This window comes from Corvus hawaiiensis, unplaced genomic scaffold (assembly GCF_020740725.1).
Source record: "Corvus hawaiiensis isolate bCorHaw1 unplaced genomic scaffold, bCorHaw1.pri.cur scaffold_60_ctg1, whole genome shotgun sequence".
Taxonomy (NCBI): Eukaryota; Metazoa; Chordata; class Aves; order Passeriformes; family Corvidae; genus Corvus; species Corvus hawaiiensis.
The window spans coordinates 237,343-257,064 of NW_025963380.1; the positions used below are offsets into that span (position 1 = coordinate 237,343).

The 19,722-nt window shown below is 49.4% G+C and overlaps 1 protein-coding gene across 1 annotated transcript; it reads right to left on the bottom strand.

The window, feature by feature from the left end:
- Positions 1-401: 401 nt before the first annotated feature.
- Positions 402-13,269, bottom strand: LOC125321075 (spermatogenesis-associated protein 16-like). Its single transcript, XM_048293476.1, has 12 exons — positions 13,255-13,269; positions 12,256-12,336; positions 10,266-10,652; positions 9,054-9,199; positions 8,266-8,355; positions 7,773-7,857; positions 7,459-7,606; positions 6,953-7,093; positions 6,601-6,719; positions 3,651-3,815; positions 2,368-2,445; positions 402-681 (listed from the first exon to the last, which is right to left on the bottom strand). The coding sequence occupies exons 1-12, from the start codon at positions 13,267-13,269 to the stop codon at positions 475-477; spliced, it is 1,662 nt and encodes a 553-aa protein (XP_048149433.1). The 3' UTR covers positions 402-474.
- Positions 13,270-19,722: the final 6,453 nt, after the last annotated feature.

The following is a 19,722-nucleotide window of genomic DNA, read 5'->3' on the forward strand; positions in this document are numbered from 1 at the left end:
GAATGCAATCTGAATTTAAATTCATACAACTTCAAGTTAATGCAAGTAAATACTATTTAATACCACTTAAATTTAAACTAATACAACTTAAATTTATACAGTTAAATACAGTTTAATACAATATGTTTAAATTCATACAACTTAAAATTAATAAAAGTAAATACAAATGAATGCAATCTGAATTTAATACAACTTCAAGTTAATGCAAGTAAATACTACTTAATACCACTTTAATTTAAATTAATACAAGTTCAATTCATATAGTTAAATACAATTGAATATAATTTAAATTAATAATTGAATGTATATAATATATAATATAGAATATGTAATATGTAATATATAATATCTATAAAATAAATAATAAATATAATTTAAATTAATACAACTTGAACGGTTTTTCAAGTTAATATAATTTAAAATAAGATTAACATCTATCAAATTGATATCAATAGCTACAAAATACCTACAAAATCAACTTTTTGCAAAAGCTATGCGTCTTTTTTTTGGCCCTGTGGCCAAGCTTCGTGGGTTGGGAATGAACATGTTTGTATTTTTCAGTCTCAAATATCCCTGTCCCCTTGGAGTCCAGTTCATGTTTTCCATTCCAGGTATTTGCATGTGTGGGGTCCTTAAGTAATGCTCTTCTCCTTCCCTCAAGTACTCTTCAATTAGTGCCACCTGCAATTAGAAAGAAGTGGTGTCACAAGCAACTCCATTCGCCTCTATAAAAACTTTAAAAGCTTCTGCAATTAGTTTATTTCAAAACTAATAGTCATTAGAAACAGAAACACATGAAGGCTCCTCTTGGGCAACTGGCTGCAGCAGTGGTACCTGACTTGGTCATTACTTTTGTTTTCCTATTTCTGTTTGGATTCAGTTACTTCATTGCTGTGGAATAGACTCCCTTCACACGGAGCTCCACTCAAGATGCAAACCCTGCATCATGGGAGAATCTAAAGAATCAATCTGCCCATTGCTGAAGTAATTAAAGAAAAACCAACAAACTCCTGCTCTGCCATGCTGACAGGCATCCAGTGCAGTGTGCCTTCTTCAGGCACAGCACAGAAGAACGGACTGGGAATTAATCCAAGCATGGCTTCCTCTTGTATTGATCTGTGTCCTGAGTTGTCCCCAAAGTGCTCCTCAGCCCTGGCCTTGGATTGGAGCTGTGCCACACGCTGTGGCCATGGTTTGGGTCGGTGAGGGGGATGTGTTTTTGAGAGAGGCAAGCAGGGAAGTTTATGCACAATTCCATCTGCTGCCCTGGGGTGCTGAGGGCACAAGGAGTCTGGCAGAGAAGCTCTGCCTCCTCCTCATGCCCACAGGGCTGGCAAAGGGGACCTGTTCAGGGGATGGGCTGCACATAGCACCGTGCATGATGCCATGGAAAAGAGTTTTCTGCAGTGCTGCTGAAGCCTTGATGGGCACTCGTGCCTGGGCTGTGGCTCCTTTGCTGCCAAGAGATCCATGGCCACAGGTGCACAGGAAGCTTTGGGCTCTCCAAAGAACCTCATGGATTGCCTTTGCTGTGATGTGCTTGGCATAAAAACATGCAGAGGATCAGAGAGAGGATTCCTGGTGCCAGCCTCATTTTGAACAAGTTGAAATAAAAGCCTAGGAAATCGTGCACTGGCCAAAAGCATATGGGAAGTCTGGGGAAGACTGATCCCCTAATAGAAAGGTCCAGTGCAGGGCTTGGCGCTATTAACCATAACCACTGAGCCCCCAGGACTCTTCAGCCAGAGACCAAATTAAAATGTCTGCACAACATTCCTCTGCCTGTTCTATTTTGGGGGTAGTGTTGGTGTCTGGGTGAGCACAAAGGGCAGAAAGTGAAAGGAAAACGTGTCCCAGGTGATGGGTGGGCTGTGGAGTGAGGGCAAAGGGGACACTGGAACAGCAGCAGGATTTACAGCAGCTCCTTTAGGAGCATCCAGCAGTGTCTGCCCTGCTGGGGATGCCACCCGGAAGCAGCAGAGGAATGATGTTCCTACCTGGACCTGTGGTTTGGCATGGTCTGCCTGTGCTTTTCATATTTATAGAACAGGTGTTGGCTCCAGCCCCCCAAATAAGAACTAATCTGGCACATCAGTTGCTGACATCAGTGCCTGACACTGCACTGACACCAGTGCCTGGTGCAGCTGAACAGCTGGGATGCTGTTTGAACAGCAGGGATGCACTCAGACCCTCGCTGACTCCCAAGCCTGAGCATGGACAGAGGTCAAGGCACGGGATCAGGTTTCACCTGGCACATCCTCTCTTTTCTGCCTTTTGAACAGACCAGAGTTAGGGACTGTTGTTGGATAGGGATTGTTCCTGCCCAAGGAACAATCTGCTCTCCTGCCCTTTGCTGCAGGCTGTTACCTTCTGTATTTTAGTCCACACACGCTCTCCACTTCTTCCTGCGAGGATGTCCACAGCATCTGCCATCAGTGACTGCAGCTGTGGCACTGAGATACAAACAATTGGTGTGGAATTCACAGAGAAATCATTTCTCTGAATACACGAATTATATCCCAATTAAAATCATTTGCACTCTGAGGATTTTGTGACTCATCTTTCACACAGTGAGCACAGCCAACTCATCTTTGCTTCAGCCCTTGCACTGTGTCCTTGTGGATCTAAAATACTCCCCACAGTCCCCTTCCAGGGTAGTGCTGGCATTGCCTCACCCTGCGGTCTTCCCAACTCCTGGAAGATGGTTCAGATACTCTTAATTCAGAGACAGAGAGACAAGGATTGGATCCAGGCTGTCCTGCCCTTAGCATCAGTGTTTAGGAACAAACTGGGAAAAGCTGATACTTGAGACCTGTGCTATTGCTGCACTCTAAAAAATTCTCTTCCAAAATGTTGAGTTAATTAAGATCTACTGGGACTATGTAGATATCAACATTCCCGGGTGTGCTGCAACACAGTTGGAGGCACAAGGCTTCCCCAAAGGCGTCCCTTTGGGGGAGGAAGAGAGACACCATCTGCCACTGATGCAGAGCAAGAAGGAGATGTTCCCCCCCCTCTTTTTTCCCCAACCCCCTTGGATACCATCACTTTTGGCCTCGTTGGCTCCAGCCATCATCCCACTGCTGACCCTTGCTGAAGCTGGGTTGGCTCAGCCGAGGGCCCAGTCCATGTTTCTCATGGGTTCTTCACTGTCTTGGGGCACCTCTGCAGCAAGTCTGACAAGTTACCATGAGCAGGCAGACAGGTTTGTTCTGAGACAGGGAGTATGTGGTGCATGGACCCAGCACAGAAAATCAATTTTCCCTCCTTTCCCCCTCTCCTTCTCAGCTCTAGCCGGGTTCAGGCTGTTTTGCTGCAGGTGCCTTCTGAGGTCAGAGATGTCAAGGCAGCATGATCTGAATCATTGCAATCATTTTTCCAGACTGATTTGGGGAGGTTTTGGGGGCAGAGAAGGGATTTTCCATAGATACTGACAGGTGAGTCCTGGTGGCTCTATCAATCACCCTTGCAGGTGATCAGCACCTCCTCTCTCAAAGCACTGAAGGAGGATTTGAGAACTCTTTCAGGTCCCCACATTGGACAAACGACTTCCAGAGCACAGGGTGGAAATACAGAACTCTGCCCTGGCCCTTCCTGCTCTGTCTCCCAGCTCGCAGAGGCCGAAACAAGTGTTGGAAATCCAAACCTACCAGCTTGTCATCCTCCTGAGAGACTCTCTGCAGGTAGGGAGCAGTCGCCAGCTCAGCCATTGCCTGGGTCATCACCTGGGCCTGTTCCTCCCGTCTCTGCAGGCGGCTGAGCAGGCTGGCGTGGTGGAACTGCTCGATGGCCCGTGCACATGGGCCACGCTCATCCTGTTTGCCCGGGAAAAGAGAGGAGGTGAGAGGAGAGGCACAGGGAGCACCCTGATCCTTGGACTCCTGTGCCTCAAGGCTTCTCATCAGTGTTTGTGCTGGTCCTGCTCTCAGCAGTGTGCCATCCAGCACCTTTCAGGCCACGCTGCTGGGACAGGCTTTAGAGAGGGAACAAAAAGACTTTCTTGCTATAACCTCTCTAGTAGGACTAGGAAAACAAAGATGTCATCATGATACATGGGAAAGGGAGACAGCAGATGACAAAGACGAATGCAGGTTTCTCCTTTGGAAAGGGCTTTTCCATCACCCCCTCCACTGAACATCACCTGACTTTCCTGGATGGCTTTTCCAGTCTCAGGAAGGAGGCTGAGGAAAGGGTGCAGGGTGTCAGCTCATGTGGGTACAGACAGGCCAATCTATGGTTTCAAAGACAGACCCTGGAGGAACTAAAACCTACAGAGGTGCTCTCTGACCTCCAGGCAGCCAGGAACATGTCAGGCTTGAAGCACGTTCAGGCTTTCCCTTCACATCTGAGCCAGAGAGCAGTGTGTGTATAAATGACGTCGTGAACTCCAGGCTGTGTGGCTGCAAAACCGAGGGGGCAGAATTGACTTCTCTTAACTGTTGCCATGGTTTAATGAGCTTGGCTTTAGCACTGAGATGGTTTGGTCAAAACCAACCTGAGCAGAACAAGAAGTTGGATTGCACGTTTGCACCCGCAAATGAGGAAGAGGGCGGCAGAAAGAAATGTTTGTTCTGTTAAATCCCAAATATATTATTTTCTCCTCTCCAAGAAAGTTGTAGTGCTTGAGTCTGTAGCTGAAGTTTGGCCATTTTTAATTTAGCAAACGTGTGATGGAAATAAGACAGCATCATGTTTGTAGCTTGAAGACAATTATGGAATACATTAAAGAAAACAAAAGTGGCCCAATCTCTGTCAGTGCCATAAAGAGAGATGAGTCCCCAGCAGCAGAGCAGCTCTGGCTTTGTGCCCATCTCTCTTCCCAGGTAGAACTGGCACTGCCATCTGCTCCTTGAGTCAGAGGTTCGGTCTCGCTGGGATCACTGAACGCTCTGTAAACTGAAGGGGAAGGGAATATGTTTCCCCTGATGATGGATGTGGACCTGGCAGCTGTTCCAACTCAGTGACTCTCTCTTCTTTCCTGGGGCTTTCCTCCTCTCCATGGCAGGTCCCACACCGACCTCTGGGACTGGTTATGAACCTGTAGGCCCATGTTTCAGCCCAGTTCCCTGTCCTTCCTGCTGTGGAGGTGGCACCAGGGTAGCCCTTGCCTAAACCACGGGGCTGCTGTGCCAGCCTCCCTGAAAAAAAAAGTCACTTGGCTGCTGCCTTCAGTGGTGCTGGGGTTTTACCCTGGCTTTTCTGGGAATGCACTTGTGTTTCAGCAAGAATATTTAAATGTAAAGGTGTAAAGCTCATAGAAAATACTGGTGTGTGGCAGCAGTGTAAATGCCTACAGTGGGGACTGGCTTGGGCAGTCCTAAGGCAGCACCCTGTTCTCATCTCTGACAGGACGAATTTCTTTTCCCTGTGCCCTGGAAACCAGACCTCACTGCTTATCTCCGCTTGAACTGTGTGTTCCTGTTCCTCCAAATTAATTTACAGAAGAGGGGAGTCATGAGGAGTGCAAAACCTGCCTGATTTCAAAGTTTTTTCTCTTCCTGTTACTCTTTTGAGGCTGCAGTAGTTGCAATAGAGAAATCTCACCTCCAAAAGCAAAGAGAGAAGTGGAGGGGTCAAAAAAAAATTAAAAAGCCCCAGTTTTTCTGGGGCTTTCAGAAAGACCAGGATTTTATTGTGTATCCAGTGTCCAACCCACACTCTGTTTGTAGTTGTAACTCCTCAAAGTGCATCGAAGGGAATGCCCCCAGCAGGAACAGATCCTCCCCTTTCCCAAAGCTGCCACTTGCATTACTCTGCACATTGGGAACTGGGGCTTTTGGTCATCCAAAGCCAAGAGCAAAGGGCTTCAGGAAAGCACTGGAAAGAAGCAGCTGTGTTTCCTCAGGGACATCTGCCCTCCATCCACTCCACTTCCCTCACCCCAGCGTGGATGCTTTTGGCCAAGCCCCGCACACCTTTCCCTCTGCTGAGTGCGTGAGTTCCGGTGCTTGCTGCTGCTCCAGCAACTGCCCTCTAGGAGGAGAGAAGTCAGAGCTTCCCCAGATCTCTAGCTCATGTTTCTTTTTTCAGGAGAATAATTTAAGAATTGCATGAAAACAGTCTCATCTATGTGCAAATTTGATTGTTGACCTTTGTGCTAATTGTCAGCCAGGGTGCTAAAAGCTGTGTCCATTATGGCAGAAAGGATGGAGCAGAGGTAACTACCATCACCTGCCTTATGGTTATAACAGATGGGAGGATTATTTCACATCCTTCATTCCACAGGGATCCAGATCTCAATCACGAGAAGTGTTTCAAGTAGCAATGATTAACTCTTGATGGAGCTCTGGGTGGGAGGTGCAGTCTACTATGGGTATGAAGTACCCGTAGAGTAACTGTGTTGGTGGTTATGTGAAGTAGGGATATAATATCATAGGCCATAAAGATTGGCAAAAATTGCATGTGGAGGGATTCTCAAGTGGTCACTGTTAAGTCATTAGGACTCCTTTTCAAAAGTGTCTAAAGCCACTGGAGCTCTGTTCCTAATGCAATTCACGGAGCATTTGTGGACACTGGAGGAGCATGTGCAGCAGGAATTACCCCCCAACAGCACACGTCCTTCCCACACACCACATACCAGAAAGGGAATGGGATACTCACCTTTATTTTAGTGCTTCCTATAAAAGCCATGGCTGCCATGATCCTTTTCCCAGTGTTCTGCCAAAATGTTTCTTCTTCTTCTTCTTCCTCCATGCTGGGACTGAAAGCTCTTTTCCAGCCTATGAAGCGAAATTACAGAACCACAGAGGCTGTTTATTCATGTCCCTTTTCTTTAGGGGATCTGGCAGGATGCTGGGTGAACTGGAGGAGGAGTGGAGGGGATGGGAAGAGCTGGGCCATCAACGCGGCTGGCATGGAGAAATGGGTCCTGAGACACCTCTCGCCCTCTCATTTAGTAAGGATTGTGGGGGTCACCCCTGAGCCAGGCCAGTTCTTAAGCAAGCTGGCATACCTCGAAAGACTGGCAGTTTTCGAGTTACAGACATTTCCACGGTTTTTCCAATCTCTTTGTTTCTGAAGCCCAGAGTCAGTAAGTACTGCTGGTCAGGGTGAGATTCAGCCCTCTCTGGCAACAGGTGAATTCCATGAGGATCTGCATAGGGAAAGGAAAATAATTTCCACTGTCATATTTCTTTTCAGCTGTAAGAGAAGTTACTTTTTTGGAGAAAAATAAGGGAAGTCAAAGAAGGAGTGAAATGGTCTCCAGAAACCTTGCAAAACACAGATGACAAAACCAACACATCCAGCTCTCACTGGGCTTTGAATCTTAGGGCTCTGCAGCCTTTTGCATCAACTGCTTTAATTTTTCTGATGCTTGAGATAAAGCATATTCTGCCCAATACTCCACAGTGTCTGGAGCCCAAGCAGCTCAAACTTTCCAACTGTCTCCAACTCTTTTGAATTCAGCCACACAAACAGAGTCCACAGTGCTTAAGGGCAGCTGAAAACTGCTGTTACCTGTAAATATGTGCTGCACGTAATCAGGGTGCTTCTCAGCAAAGCTTTTGTTGGCCTCCTTTATTTTGTCAGTCTTGTTCTCTTTCTCAAAAGGTGTGTACAGAACAGAAAAAGAGACTTCTCCACTAAGGGCTTCTTGAGTCATAGCCTAGAAAAGGGCAAAAAAATTAGACACTTAGTTAAAAAAACCCAAACAAAACAGCCAGGTCGTTTGGATGGAGACTCCATGAACCAGGAGTTGGTCTCAGTGGTCCTTGGGGGTCCCTCCCAGCTTGGCATATCCTGTGATTCCTTCCCAGGCTGTCAGTTGTTACCTGCCAGTACAGCTGGATGAGGTCACTGGTCTCCAGCCCAGCTCCTTCAGCCAAGACGTACAGATACTGCGCGACCATGGCGCTCCTGAGGACAAAAGCAGCAGAGGAGTGTGCAGGCAGAGAAGGGGATCTGTGGCCAGACTGAAAGGAGGTCCTATTCACAGAGTGTCACGTGAGGTTGATACCAAAGGTTACACAGAACTCCAAGTCCTTGTCCAACTTTTAGAAAAGTACCAGCAAACACATTTTTAGCTCGCTAAACTCTTGCCAGCAAATAGCCCTGGATGTCATTTAGGGCCGCAAGTGGGATTATTCACGTTAACATGAACTGGGAAGACTGGAGCTCTGCTGCCCCTGAGATCACACACACAAAGCCAGTGCAAAGTTCCTACGGATTTTGGAAAAGCCTGGCTCTCGGAGGATGCGTCACTGCCGAGAGCTGCACGGAAAGGGATGCAGAGGAGCCCTGTGGAAGCCCGAGCAGCAGAAGTACCTTGCAGCCTCCGAGTATCTGTGCAGGCACCGAAAGCAAGCGGCTTGGCGCAGGTGACTGCGGAAGTGAGAGGGGTTCTGAATGATGCTCCTTGGAGACAGAAGAGGAATGGACAAGCTTAGACTGAGGTTTCTTACGTCATTAAAGCTTCTAAGAATCAAACGGTGACTGAGGCAGACACTGTATGCACTTCTGCTCTACAACTCAATGCTACATCTCCAGTGTCAGGTGAACTCTCTCTCCCTCTCCCTCTCTCTCCAGCTGTGGTCGATGAAGAAAATAGTACTAAAAATATTACTTAAAGGTTAATTTCATTGTGGTTTTATCCTAAATGCAATTTCATTAGGGGTTTGTGTATTCTAGAAGAAATGTTTCAGGGGCAATATTCTCTCTTGCCTTCGGCGTGTAGGTAGCATAAGTAAAACTGCTACAGCACAAGTTCTTGTTAACCCCCAGCTCCCCAGGCAGGAGCAGCAGGTGTCTGGCCCATCTCCCTGGAAACATTATGCATCTGGAATGTTTCAGAAGGTGAACCTGAGTTATTTTGAAATACTCTTTGTACAAGGCATAGGTGCAATGTGGCTGAACCTTGGCCTGTGTATTAGACCCTTCACTTCAACAGATGCCATTAGTCCAATCGAAACACCAGTGCCCCATGTAAGGTGTGTTTTCCTGATCCTTCTTTTCTCACCATTAGACTGGCTCTTCCTGCACTGCAGTTATTCCTAGTCTTTGTTTCACGTTGGATTTCAGTCTTAGCAGTGAATCTAATCCATATTTTCTCTCACCTGTGTGAATGTTGCAGAGCAAGGTCAGGCTGCCCCAGTTTTAAGTAGCAGATGACGAGCTTTGACTCAATCCAACTGGCAAGCCTGGAAATATCATCTGCAGAGGACTTCAAGGGGTCCTCTGTAGCAAAGCCTTTACTGCAAAGCTGCACATGAAACAAAACCATGATTTCCAAATATTAGAATACACCATGTGCTGCTAGGTGGAAATACTTTTTGTGACTGATCAGTGGAGAAAACCGAAGTCTCACAGACTGTGGCTCTAACTGAAGTCAGCATTACAAAAATCAGTACAGAGGACAGAAAGGTCTTTCAGGGATGTTTTGTTTCTTGCTTCTGGGGAAAGCTGGATTAAGAGACTGCTGAGAAGCCCCAGCCCTACAATTCTGTGATGTCCCAATCACTCTGTCCGCAATCCCAGGGATTCATTTCTTCATCCCTTTTCCTGGTATGTCCATTCACCAGCCTTTCCTCTTAGGAGGAGACAAGCCCTCCTTTCCTCTTAAGTGACCCGTGGTGCTGTCCCTACCACAGCTCATTTCAGAATATAGGGGGCAAAAAAGCACTTTAAAATGACGATACTTTATCATTTTACTCACTAGCTGCTGTAATATTTATCACTTAAAAAAAATTACTTCAGTATTGTAGAAAAAAACAGGGATAGGATATTTGAGGATAGGATAGTTGCTTGTGAACTGGAAAGCCCCTAATATTTGACAAATGCTTTTGAATGAAGTTTGGCAGAACAGTGCTAAAAGAAGTGCAGGCGGTCCCTTTCTCAGGGTTTCAAGTGCCTGGCTGAAGAGATTGGAGTCAGAGTGGAGAGAAAACATTATCTAGGGCAGAGTGAAAACTCCCAAGTATTGAGAGGGCACTTGTTGCTGATTAAACAGTGCTGGGATTAAAAAGAGGAGCATTTTTTTCATGCTATGGGACTTCAATTTCCTCTACACGTTAATACAGTTCAGAACTTGGAGAAAAATACAAAATTACCTGAGATTCTCTGGTTCAGTCCAACACTTCCCCCCTTCTGCGGTTTATTTAGAACTCCTAATTCTCACATCTCAGGTGAAATTGCATCTCGGGGTTTCTCTTCAACCCTAAGCATTCCAGCTTGGTGCTCCTGGTTCCCTTTGCTAGTCCTGCCCCAGGGAGTGCCGGGACAGCTCCGCCGTGGCTTTACCGGGGGGTCACACCCCTTTAGCCCCGTACCTCCAGTGCCGTGGAGAACTTGGCCGCGGCTGCTGCGAAATCGCGCTGCGTGTACCGAGCGCTGCCGTCCCGCAGGGCGGCCTGGAGCGCAGCGCCAGCGCGGTGCCACACGCTGTCCCCTGCGGCTGGGGCAGGAGCCTGGCCCGCTGCTGCTGCCACTGCAGACATCAGCGGCTCGCCAGGCTCCGCCTCAGTGTCCGCCTCATCAGCGCCGATCAGCTCCGCTTCTATTTCCCTGAGTCTGGAGAGAGGAATGGGAAGCGGAGGGCCCGGGAATGTCCCTGTGCCGCTCTCTGCTGGCGTTTCTGCGTTTGTCCCGGACAGATTTCCATGGCTTTCTGCTTTATCTGCGCCACTCTGCGGTCGTTCTTTGTGCTCTTCTGCCTCCTGCAAGAGAAGGAGCAGGAGGTGAGAGGAGAATCGTGCGATTTAAAGTCATTTCAGAGAACCCCAGCATGGTTTGGGCTGGAAGGGACCTCAAGGATCATCTCATTCCACCCCCCTGCCATGGGCAGGGGCACCTTCCACTATCCCAGGTCACTCCAAGCCCCGTCCAGCCTGGCCTTGGACACTTACAGGGATGGGGCAGCCACTGCTTCTCTGGACAGCCTGTGCCAGGGCCTCAGCACCCTCACAGCCAAGAGTTTCTTCCTAAAATCCAATCTAAATCTCTTTCACCTTAAAGCCATTCCCCTTTGTGCTTGTCACAACTTGCCTTTGCAAAATGTCCCAGGAAAGCTTTGTTTTGTTTCCAGAAGCGATTTCGGAAAATACTTTACCATGGATTTTAGCACCAAATAGGGTGACATGAAGGGGCAATATGTTGCAATTAGTTGCCTTTCATTCTTTTAACTTTACTGGATGCATTGGGATAAATAGATTTGGAACATATTATTACATTAAATTGAATGAAGGAAAGAAAACAGAATGAAATAAAATGCCAAGTATCTGGGAAAAAAATGTCTTCTCATAGTCCTGAGTGGAGATCTAATGTTCCTTCTCTGCCTTATCCTGCTAAAAGGAGGGCAGGTATTCCGTCCTATGAATCGCTCCAAACCGAGCCTAGGGACGCTTGTGAGACGGCGTCCAAGAGCAGGCGTTTGCTTTATTCGGTGCCGGCTGTGCACACACCCACCCCAGGCACACGGCAGATTACCATGTACGGTTACATTTTATGTATATTCATTATTTGCTTTCGAAAAGATGTGGTTATGCAAACTACTTTTTGGAACTCATTATTGTCATTAGCACACGCAGAGCACAGGGCTCCCTGGTGGTTGTGCTGAGGAAGGCTTCAGGTCTTCCTCAGGGGGTGTCTTGATGAAGGCCGTGTGTCTTCTCCACTGTGCGCTTTTCACCTTTCTCCTCTAGGCATGCACAGTCTCAGCTGTTTCAGCAGTTTCTTCACTGGTTTTAGCAAGCTTTGTCCTTCATTCTTGCAAGTTTTGTCTTGCCAAGTTACATTCCGTGTCTTCAGCTTATGGCTAACATTTGCTAACTTTTAACACTGTATCTTATGCTTTCATAATGCTTTCACAAGGACAGTGATCTTAACCCTTTCACCTATTCCAAAGTACCACCTGAAGATGCCTCTTCTGATCCCAACAAGAATGGGTGTTCACTGATGGAGAACCAATTTCAAAATCTACTTAAACCTATGAAATCTATTTCTGCACTGAGCACATTGAATATGCTTAGGACATGGATTCCTGTGACCACAGCAGAATTAAACAGTGCCATCTGAGATCAGATTCCTGTTATAGTTGTACATGTTCACTGTCAAAGACGTTGTTAAACTGACCAAGCAGAGGAAAGAAGTCTCCTCTGAGGTACAGTGGGGATCCAGAAGTCAGGCACGGAGAAATGAACCCCACTCAGGGACAGGAGAGCCATGGCTGAGCAGCTTCCCCTTTGCAGGGTTCCTGCAGTTCCTTTCCCTTAAGTGCCAGTTCAAAACGGTCCTGAGTCAGCTCAGCAGAGTTGTACTCACCTCAGAGGCTGTTGAGGAAGATCCCTGTTGAGAAGACATGTGAGAAGGGAACTGCTGGTTCACTCCAAGCTCCTGGACCACCTGGAAGAATACAGGGATGAGCACACTCGCGTTTGCATGGCTGTCCCTGAGGCAGTTGGTCCTAAATGTTTTCCCAGCCTTCCTCAGCTCAGGAATTCCAGCTCAGCTCTTCCTCCCCTCCTTAGGAATCCTTTCAGCCCCAGAGTTTGAAAATGAAACAACCTGCAGGAACTGTCTTACCTGATTAGAACACCAGAAGGGAAGTTGTTCAGAGCCCCATCCAGCCTGACCTTGAATATTTCCAGGGCAACCTCTGTTTGCTGTGGGCAACCTGTGCCAGGGCCTCTCCACCCTCCTCACCATTCCTCCTCCAGGGAGGAATTTCTTCTCAATATCCAACTGAACCCTGCCCTTTGTCAGTTGGAAGCCATTCTCCCTTGTGCTGTCCCTGCAGGTCCTTGCAAAGTCCCTCCCGGGCTCTTCCTGAGTCCCTTCAGGTGCTGGAAGGAGCTCTAAGGTCTCTCCCAAGCCTTCTTCAGGCGGAGTGGTCCCAGCTGTCCCAGCCTTTCCCAGAGCAGAAGTGCTCCAGCCCCCTGAGCACCCTCTGATCCTTCCTGTGGGCTCCTCTGGGCCGCAAGGAATCATCTGGGAGGGGACTGGGAGAAACCCATTGCAGCCTCTGGCAGGTGCTGAGGCTGGCTGTAAACTGGGGTGCTGGCAATGCAGTGAAAAGCTGCTCCCTCGTTAGTGGCCGTGGTGATGGGAGGAGGAGATGTGGGTGTGCCCTGGCATGGCCAGGAGTCCCCGTCCCCTGCCAGGCCTGTCCCCAGGCCAGCACCAAAGCTGCCGCCAGCTCTGGAACAGCCCCCCGGGAATGCCCTGTTGTTCCCAAAGGGAACTGTTCCCCGTGGGACAGCCCAGGCCCACGCAGAGCCCCTCTGGGCCTGGCCCAGAGAGAGCTGCCCCTTCCCCACTCACCTGCTGGGGCTCCATCAGCCGTTCTGGCAGTTGCTGGGCTCCAGTTCCACATCCAGGGCGGTTGGAGAGTCCCCGCCCCAGCCCAACTGCTCCCTGCCCCAGCACCTGCCCCCCCAGCCCTTCCCCAGCCCCCCAGGCCCCACGGCCTGGCCACCCCAAACACGATGGGGCACATCGGGCACCGCTCCTGCTCCGCAGCTGCTGCTCGGCAAGGGGGGAACGGCTCCAGGCCCAGGTCCACTGAGGGCAGTCAGGAGCTCCCAAATCAATCCCTCCTTCCCCTCCTGGGCTTCACCTGCAGCTGGGCAGGGGCTGACACTGCGCTGGGCTTGTGCTTGTGCTTAAAATGATCCCAAAGACCATTTTCCTGTGGGGGAGCAGCTGTCACTGTGCAATTGGTGGCTGAAAGGGATGTGACCCAGGTGCAGACATGTCTCTGTCATTTCCGACAGCATGTCTCTGGTTTTCAGAGCTGCTGAACACAACTCTGCTGAAGTTAAACACAGGCTTTGCTGTCAATCACTTTGAAAACCAAACTCAGAATTTCTAACAGCTCTCATCTTGTCTCCGCCTGCTGTTGTCCATAATTAGATTGAAGATTTTTTTAGATTTTCATGTGAAAGGGCGTTTCAATGTGTTCTTCCTGCAAGTATTGCAGGCAAGTGACCAATTTTACTTGTGCCTTCCTTTCAAGCCTGGGAGTATCTGACTTTCATTAAAGTCATTTTTAAATGCACCTCAGAGCTTAAATAATTCAAAGCATCTTTCTTCCCAGCAAGAATATAATAGGTCTTTGGTTCAATCTGCCTTAAAACAAATTGAGGATGACCATGAAAAATATCTTAGAAAATATGAATTTGTTTGTTCCTAATCTGAATGTCCAACTGGACAAACCCTCCTGTGGTTTGGTGCAGAAATTCAAGTCAGATTTCTTTTGTACCTTTGAACTTGCAGGATAATTTGATTGCTTTTTTCAGCAGCCTAATGACAGTAAAAAAAAATGAGGTTTGTCTTTTTGGTATGGTGGGAGTCTTTTATTATTTATTGATTTTTATTTTTTTCGAAACTCTCCAATCTTGCACTTTATTAATAGTGGCCACAGTAAAATTAAAATAAGTCTTTCATTGCAATGGAGAAGTTACAAATTTTGCAGCTGCTTGCCCTGCCCTGTTCTATGTCATTGCTGTGTGTGAAGCCTCTGGGCTTCTGCTTCTGGGGTTCCCTCTCTCACTGGTTTTGGAAATTTGATGGCAGTGCTCACATTTTAGAAAGAAGACTTCATTCCAATTAAATTTACTGCCTGAGCCCTTCCAGTCCAGGTGCTTGAAGCTTGTTTTCTAATGGTGTTGGTTTTCTCAGCTTCTGTTAATATTTGTGATTTTATAACAAAATGTTCTTGGATGTCATTTTGCAAGATTCTGTAATCAGCTTGCTATTTTGCTCTTGGATTTCTTAGTGCTGGCTCAGAACTGAATGCAGCATTTTGGGAGGGAACCCGTCAGTCTGAGATAGGATTCTCTCAGCAGCAGCTGTTTTGCACATCTGAACTAAGGTAACAGGAAGCCACGAACTGAATATCCCGCCCATTGCAGAACCCCCAGTGCTCAGTGTGGAGCCAGCTGGTGACATCTCTGCCGTCCCCAGGCCCCGCTGTCTCTGTATCCCTGTGGCTAGTGGGCAGCGGGAGCTGGTGCGATGGGCACGTGGAGATCCTGCAGTGCTGGACATGGGGCAGAGTCCTGGACGAGCAGGGGGACGTGCAGGGCCAGCGTGGTGTGCCGGCAGCTGCGGGACGGCGAGGCAGAGACAGCCGACACTCCCCGAAACCTCAGCGGGACCGGGAGCCGTGGGGCTGTGAGGGGGCCCTGGGCAGGGCACCAGGCCGACCTGGCCCTGTGCAGCACCTCCCTGCCCGAGCGGGCACCGTCTGCAGAGGTCGTGGAGGATGTGGGACTCATTTACTGTGTTTTACTGTTTATCGTGTTTCACCTCCGGAGTTTGGTGGGGCTTTTGGGTTGTGGTTATTTGTTTACTTATTTTATTGCTGGTGGGTTTAGTGTGGAGTTTTGGGAGGGGTAGAGGGGAGGTGGTTCTTTTGTTATTATTTTTAATTAATATCTTTTCAGGTTTTTAATTAGCAGAAACCCTTCCCTGCATGTTTGCCGCCAGATCTAGGGTGAAAGGAGGTGGAAGTTGGTGCAAAGGAGCTGTGACCTCACTACAGAATTCAGAAGTCTCATGTGACAGAAAGTGAGGCAGGTCCCAGGTAGCCACTGGGAGAAAGGGCTGGGGGCTGGAGGTGATGAGCAGAGCTGTCCATCCTGTGTTGGGCCACGAGGAACTGTTTCTCCATTGGTCATGATCTCCTTAGGAAACCCTGGATCAAGGTCAGCTGCACAATGCTGCTATCATGTCTTCAAAGGGGTCATTGGAATCTTTCTCTCTAATCCTCCAATGTCTAATTAGCTGTATAATCCTTGAGGACTTGACAAAGGGGGTGGGAAGGCAACGACTCATTAGGCCTTTCTCCATTTTAATGAGCCCTGCAGTGTATTTGGTGTTCTGAGTCCAGGATCCTCAGGTCCTGAGAGGAGATAGCAGCAGTCCCTCAAGAAATCCAAGTCAGAAGAGAAACCCAAAGTGTCTTGGAGCATTCAGAGTTGCCACTGAAAGCCCTTTCTGATGGAGCCTCCCCAGGGCCTCCTTCGAGCCAGTCACTGGAGGCTGTGATTGCAGGCAGGCAGAGGCACTGGGCAGGTGGCTCTGGTGCTGAGCAAAGCCTTTGTCTGATGGAGCAGAAGGGCCAAGGCCTGAATCCCGGCCTCTGGGATGGGAGATCCTGTCCTTCCCAGAGCCCAGGGCTCTCCCTGGAGGCAGCCTGGGCTGTGAAGGGCAGTGCCCAGGAAGGACAGCAGTGTAACAGTGCCCAGCGTCCCCAGGGCTGCCTGGACACAGCCCCAGTGCCACGAGGACAACTTGTCTCCTCACAGACCTCACTGGTGCAGACAACTGCCATGGCCAAGGGCACCAAGAGCTCAGGCCCTTGCAGGCAGCTTCAAAGCTCTTGGGGAAGGACCCTCTGGGAAGGCCAGGACGGGGAGTCCTCTTTCCTCATCAGCCTTGTCGCAATGAGCGCCACTGACCACTGCCCAGGCCAGCTCCTGCGGTGTGCGACAGGAGTGGGAGCAGCTGGAGGCTCTCGGCTTTAAAGCTGCTCCTCAGGAGTTCAGCTCTGCCCAGGGGAGCTGAAGCTCCAGGCACAGTGGCTGTCAGCAGTCCCGACGAGGGAGAGGATAAAAAGTAGCAAGGAGGCTTGCCACACGGGATAACCCAAGTTTATTGGAGGCAACTCCCAGGAGACAAGCCTCCAGCAGCTCCAGGGAACCCCTTATAAAGGGAGGTGTTACAATGGGGATGGCTTAACTGGGGACCAATAGAAATCTCTGAGGGATGTGGACGAGGATAGACATTTCCTTGGGCCAATAGCCCCAAGGGGAGGAGGGGAAAGGGATCACATGCCCCAATGGGGCATCGAGGTTTAGGGGACTTCCAAAGGGGGAGGTATCTAGAGGGGTAGGGTCTCGGGGGATTGATGGGGACCATATAAGGGTAAATTGGGAGGTTTCACATGATGGACCCTGGACCTTCGGGAACAACAGGAGGGGTTTGGGTGATTGATAGGGAAAGAGCTAGAACAAGGGGAGGAGAACAACCATGTAGGGAGCACCAGGGGAGAGGCTTGGCTCTGGGGGAAACCAACTGGAAATAGGAGTGGGGAAGGTAGGGATGAACCATTGGGGTACAGAAAACTTATCTAAAAATACAATAAAGGTATCGCATCACCACAAGCCTCATCCTCTCTCAAGCACTCAGCCCAGTCCTGTTTGCTCTTTCACCACCGCCCCAGGTTTGGATTCCTTTGCACCAGCTGCTGCCTTTCTGAGCCATGGTAATTCTGCCCAGGCCAGCAGTGCCATGAAATGAGTCTGTTCCTTCCATGAGCTCTGCTGGCCTGCTGCTCCTCACACTGTCATCCAAGAGATCCCACCATGAGGAAGAGATTTTTTACCCCGAGGGTGGTGACAGCAAGGAACAGGCTGCCCAGGGAGCTGTTGGGTGCCTCATCCTTGGGAACATCCAGAGCCACGTTGGACAGGGCTTTGAGCAGCTTGCTCTGCTTGAAGATGTCCCTGCCCATGGCAGCTGGTTGGACTAGATGGCCTTTAAAGGTCCTTTCCAACCCGGCCCATTCTATGATTCCATCATTCCATGATCCCATGAGCGACTGCGCTTCAGGATGAGCCGTCCTCACCCATCCCTGAGCAGTTGGCACAAGGGACCTTGAGTGCAGAGGGACCTTGACATGCTCAGGGATTTGGCCAATGTAAACATCCTGATGATTTTCCCTAATCCCTCAACTCTTAGGTTGAGACTTCAGGAATGTAGTCAAAATGAAGAGGTTTCAACCTAAAGAGACAAATTCAACCACATGGATTTTGGAGACCCAATTCTGCATTCATGCCAACGTATTTAGCTCCTCAGCCTGTCTTCAAGTAGATTCTGCAGAGTCTAGAGCCATGTGCATGGACAGGCACAGTCCCTCCCAGAGGAAGGGTGTATGACCATCTCCTAGGCTGACATGCACATAGGAGGCCACCAGCCCCAGTGCCCACTTGTGCCAGGCCTCCAGGATGGGTGCGACTCATTCAGCAGGACCCTCTATTCCTGCAACAGCTCCTTGGGCTTCCTCTACCCTTCCCAGCGGCTCCCAAAATGCTGGGAGCTTTACTTTTGGCTTTATCCCTACATCCTGGGGCAAGGTTTGTTAAATTCCTGCTTTGCAACTTGCCCTGCTTCCATGTCCTGTTTGCTGCCTCTTTGTGCTGGAGTTCTGTCTGTTCAGCCAGCAGAGAAGGATGCTTATTTCACGGGAACGTGGAGAAATCCTTCTTGTCCTGGCAGGAAGCTTTCCTGCAAGGCCTGTAAGATCTCCTGAGCTCCTTCAGCCTTCAGAGCTGCCTTTACCATGGCACCTCTTGGATCACTCTCCCAGTACATCAAATTCTTCTCCTCTGGAGTGCCCTGGCCCACGCCGTGCTGCTGCCCTTGCTCCCTGCCCTTTGGCATGTGAGACGCCCCGATTTCATTGTCATGACAGCCAAGGTGGACACTGCTGACCCCATTCCTGAGCAGCTTCTCCTGTTGGTCAGCTCCAAGTCCCAGTGAGTATCACCTTTCTTAGCCCACCTGGCAGCCCATCCAAGGAGTTGTCCAAAACTCCTTCAGGGCTTTTGGCACCTCATTGCTTTGCCTGGCCAGGGAATGCCAGGACAATTCTAGTCCTCCATAGGAACCTGCTCCTTTTCCTGGAGATGTGGGACCACCTCTGGCATTTGTGCCTGACCTCTGACCAGCTCACTCCCGCCTTCTGTCCTCATCAATCCCAATTATGGGAGTTGAGAGAATACACTCACACACGGGTGTCTATTCCGTGCACGCATGTACAGAGGCAAGAGGAAACTCACCTGCTGTGGCTTAGTGGAAGGTGTGGGATGGGAACTGGGTATCCCTCAAGTGCTGGGAACACAAACCCAGGATGAGATGCCTCCACTGGCCCATCTGGATCCCTTCCCTCAGCAGGGGTAAAGGAGATCGCATCCTGGGGAGATCACTGCCTGGGTGTCCTGTGCAATAACAAGATGAAAAAGGATATTGAGTTGCAACTTCACCTCTGAGAGGAGGAATGATGCCTCTGGAAATAAGTTAGTCTCCCCAGTGCAGGCAGTGAAACCTCAGTGCTCGCTTCAGGCTGTGTCGTGGGTTAGCTAGCATGGTCTCAGAAATGATGTTCTCGGAAAGGAGTGCTTACAACTTCCCCCATGACCTGACAGAACCTATCAGCTGGCCAGTTTGAATATGGACAATTCTTTAAGCCACTTAAAGTTGTGACCGCCTCTGTGATGCACACTTAAGAATAGACAAACTCCCCCTCCAAGCTCTCTCTCGTTTCCGGTGCTGGGACAGGTGGCTGCGGGGCCCGAGCGGGGGCCAGTGGGCCCAGCCGGGCCCTGCTCGGGCCAGGCCAGGCCGGGTCACGGCCATCCTGGAGCCGATGGACCTGTTCCACCCACAGAACCCCCCCCACAGCCTTGCAGTTGGCAGCCGGAGCGGCTCGGCTCTCCCCCCTCTCCACTTCGATTAGCAACATTCAACATTCCAGCTGCAAAGCTGCAAGGCCGAGGTGAGATTAACCCTTTTAGTGCTGTGAAGAGCTGAAAACCTGAGGGAAGAGAGAGAGGAAATGCTTAAAGCTGAAATTCTGTTGTGAAGCTATGATATATCAGAGTATCCCATTGTAATTTCATGAAGATCTGGGGGGTGGGGTGTTCAGCTCGTAAGCAAAAGCACCTGCGCTGAGATAGGCAGATGCTGACGCAGCTGTAATTTCATGAGAAGTTTGGACAGGGA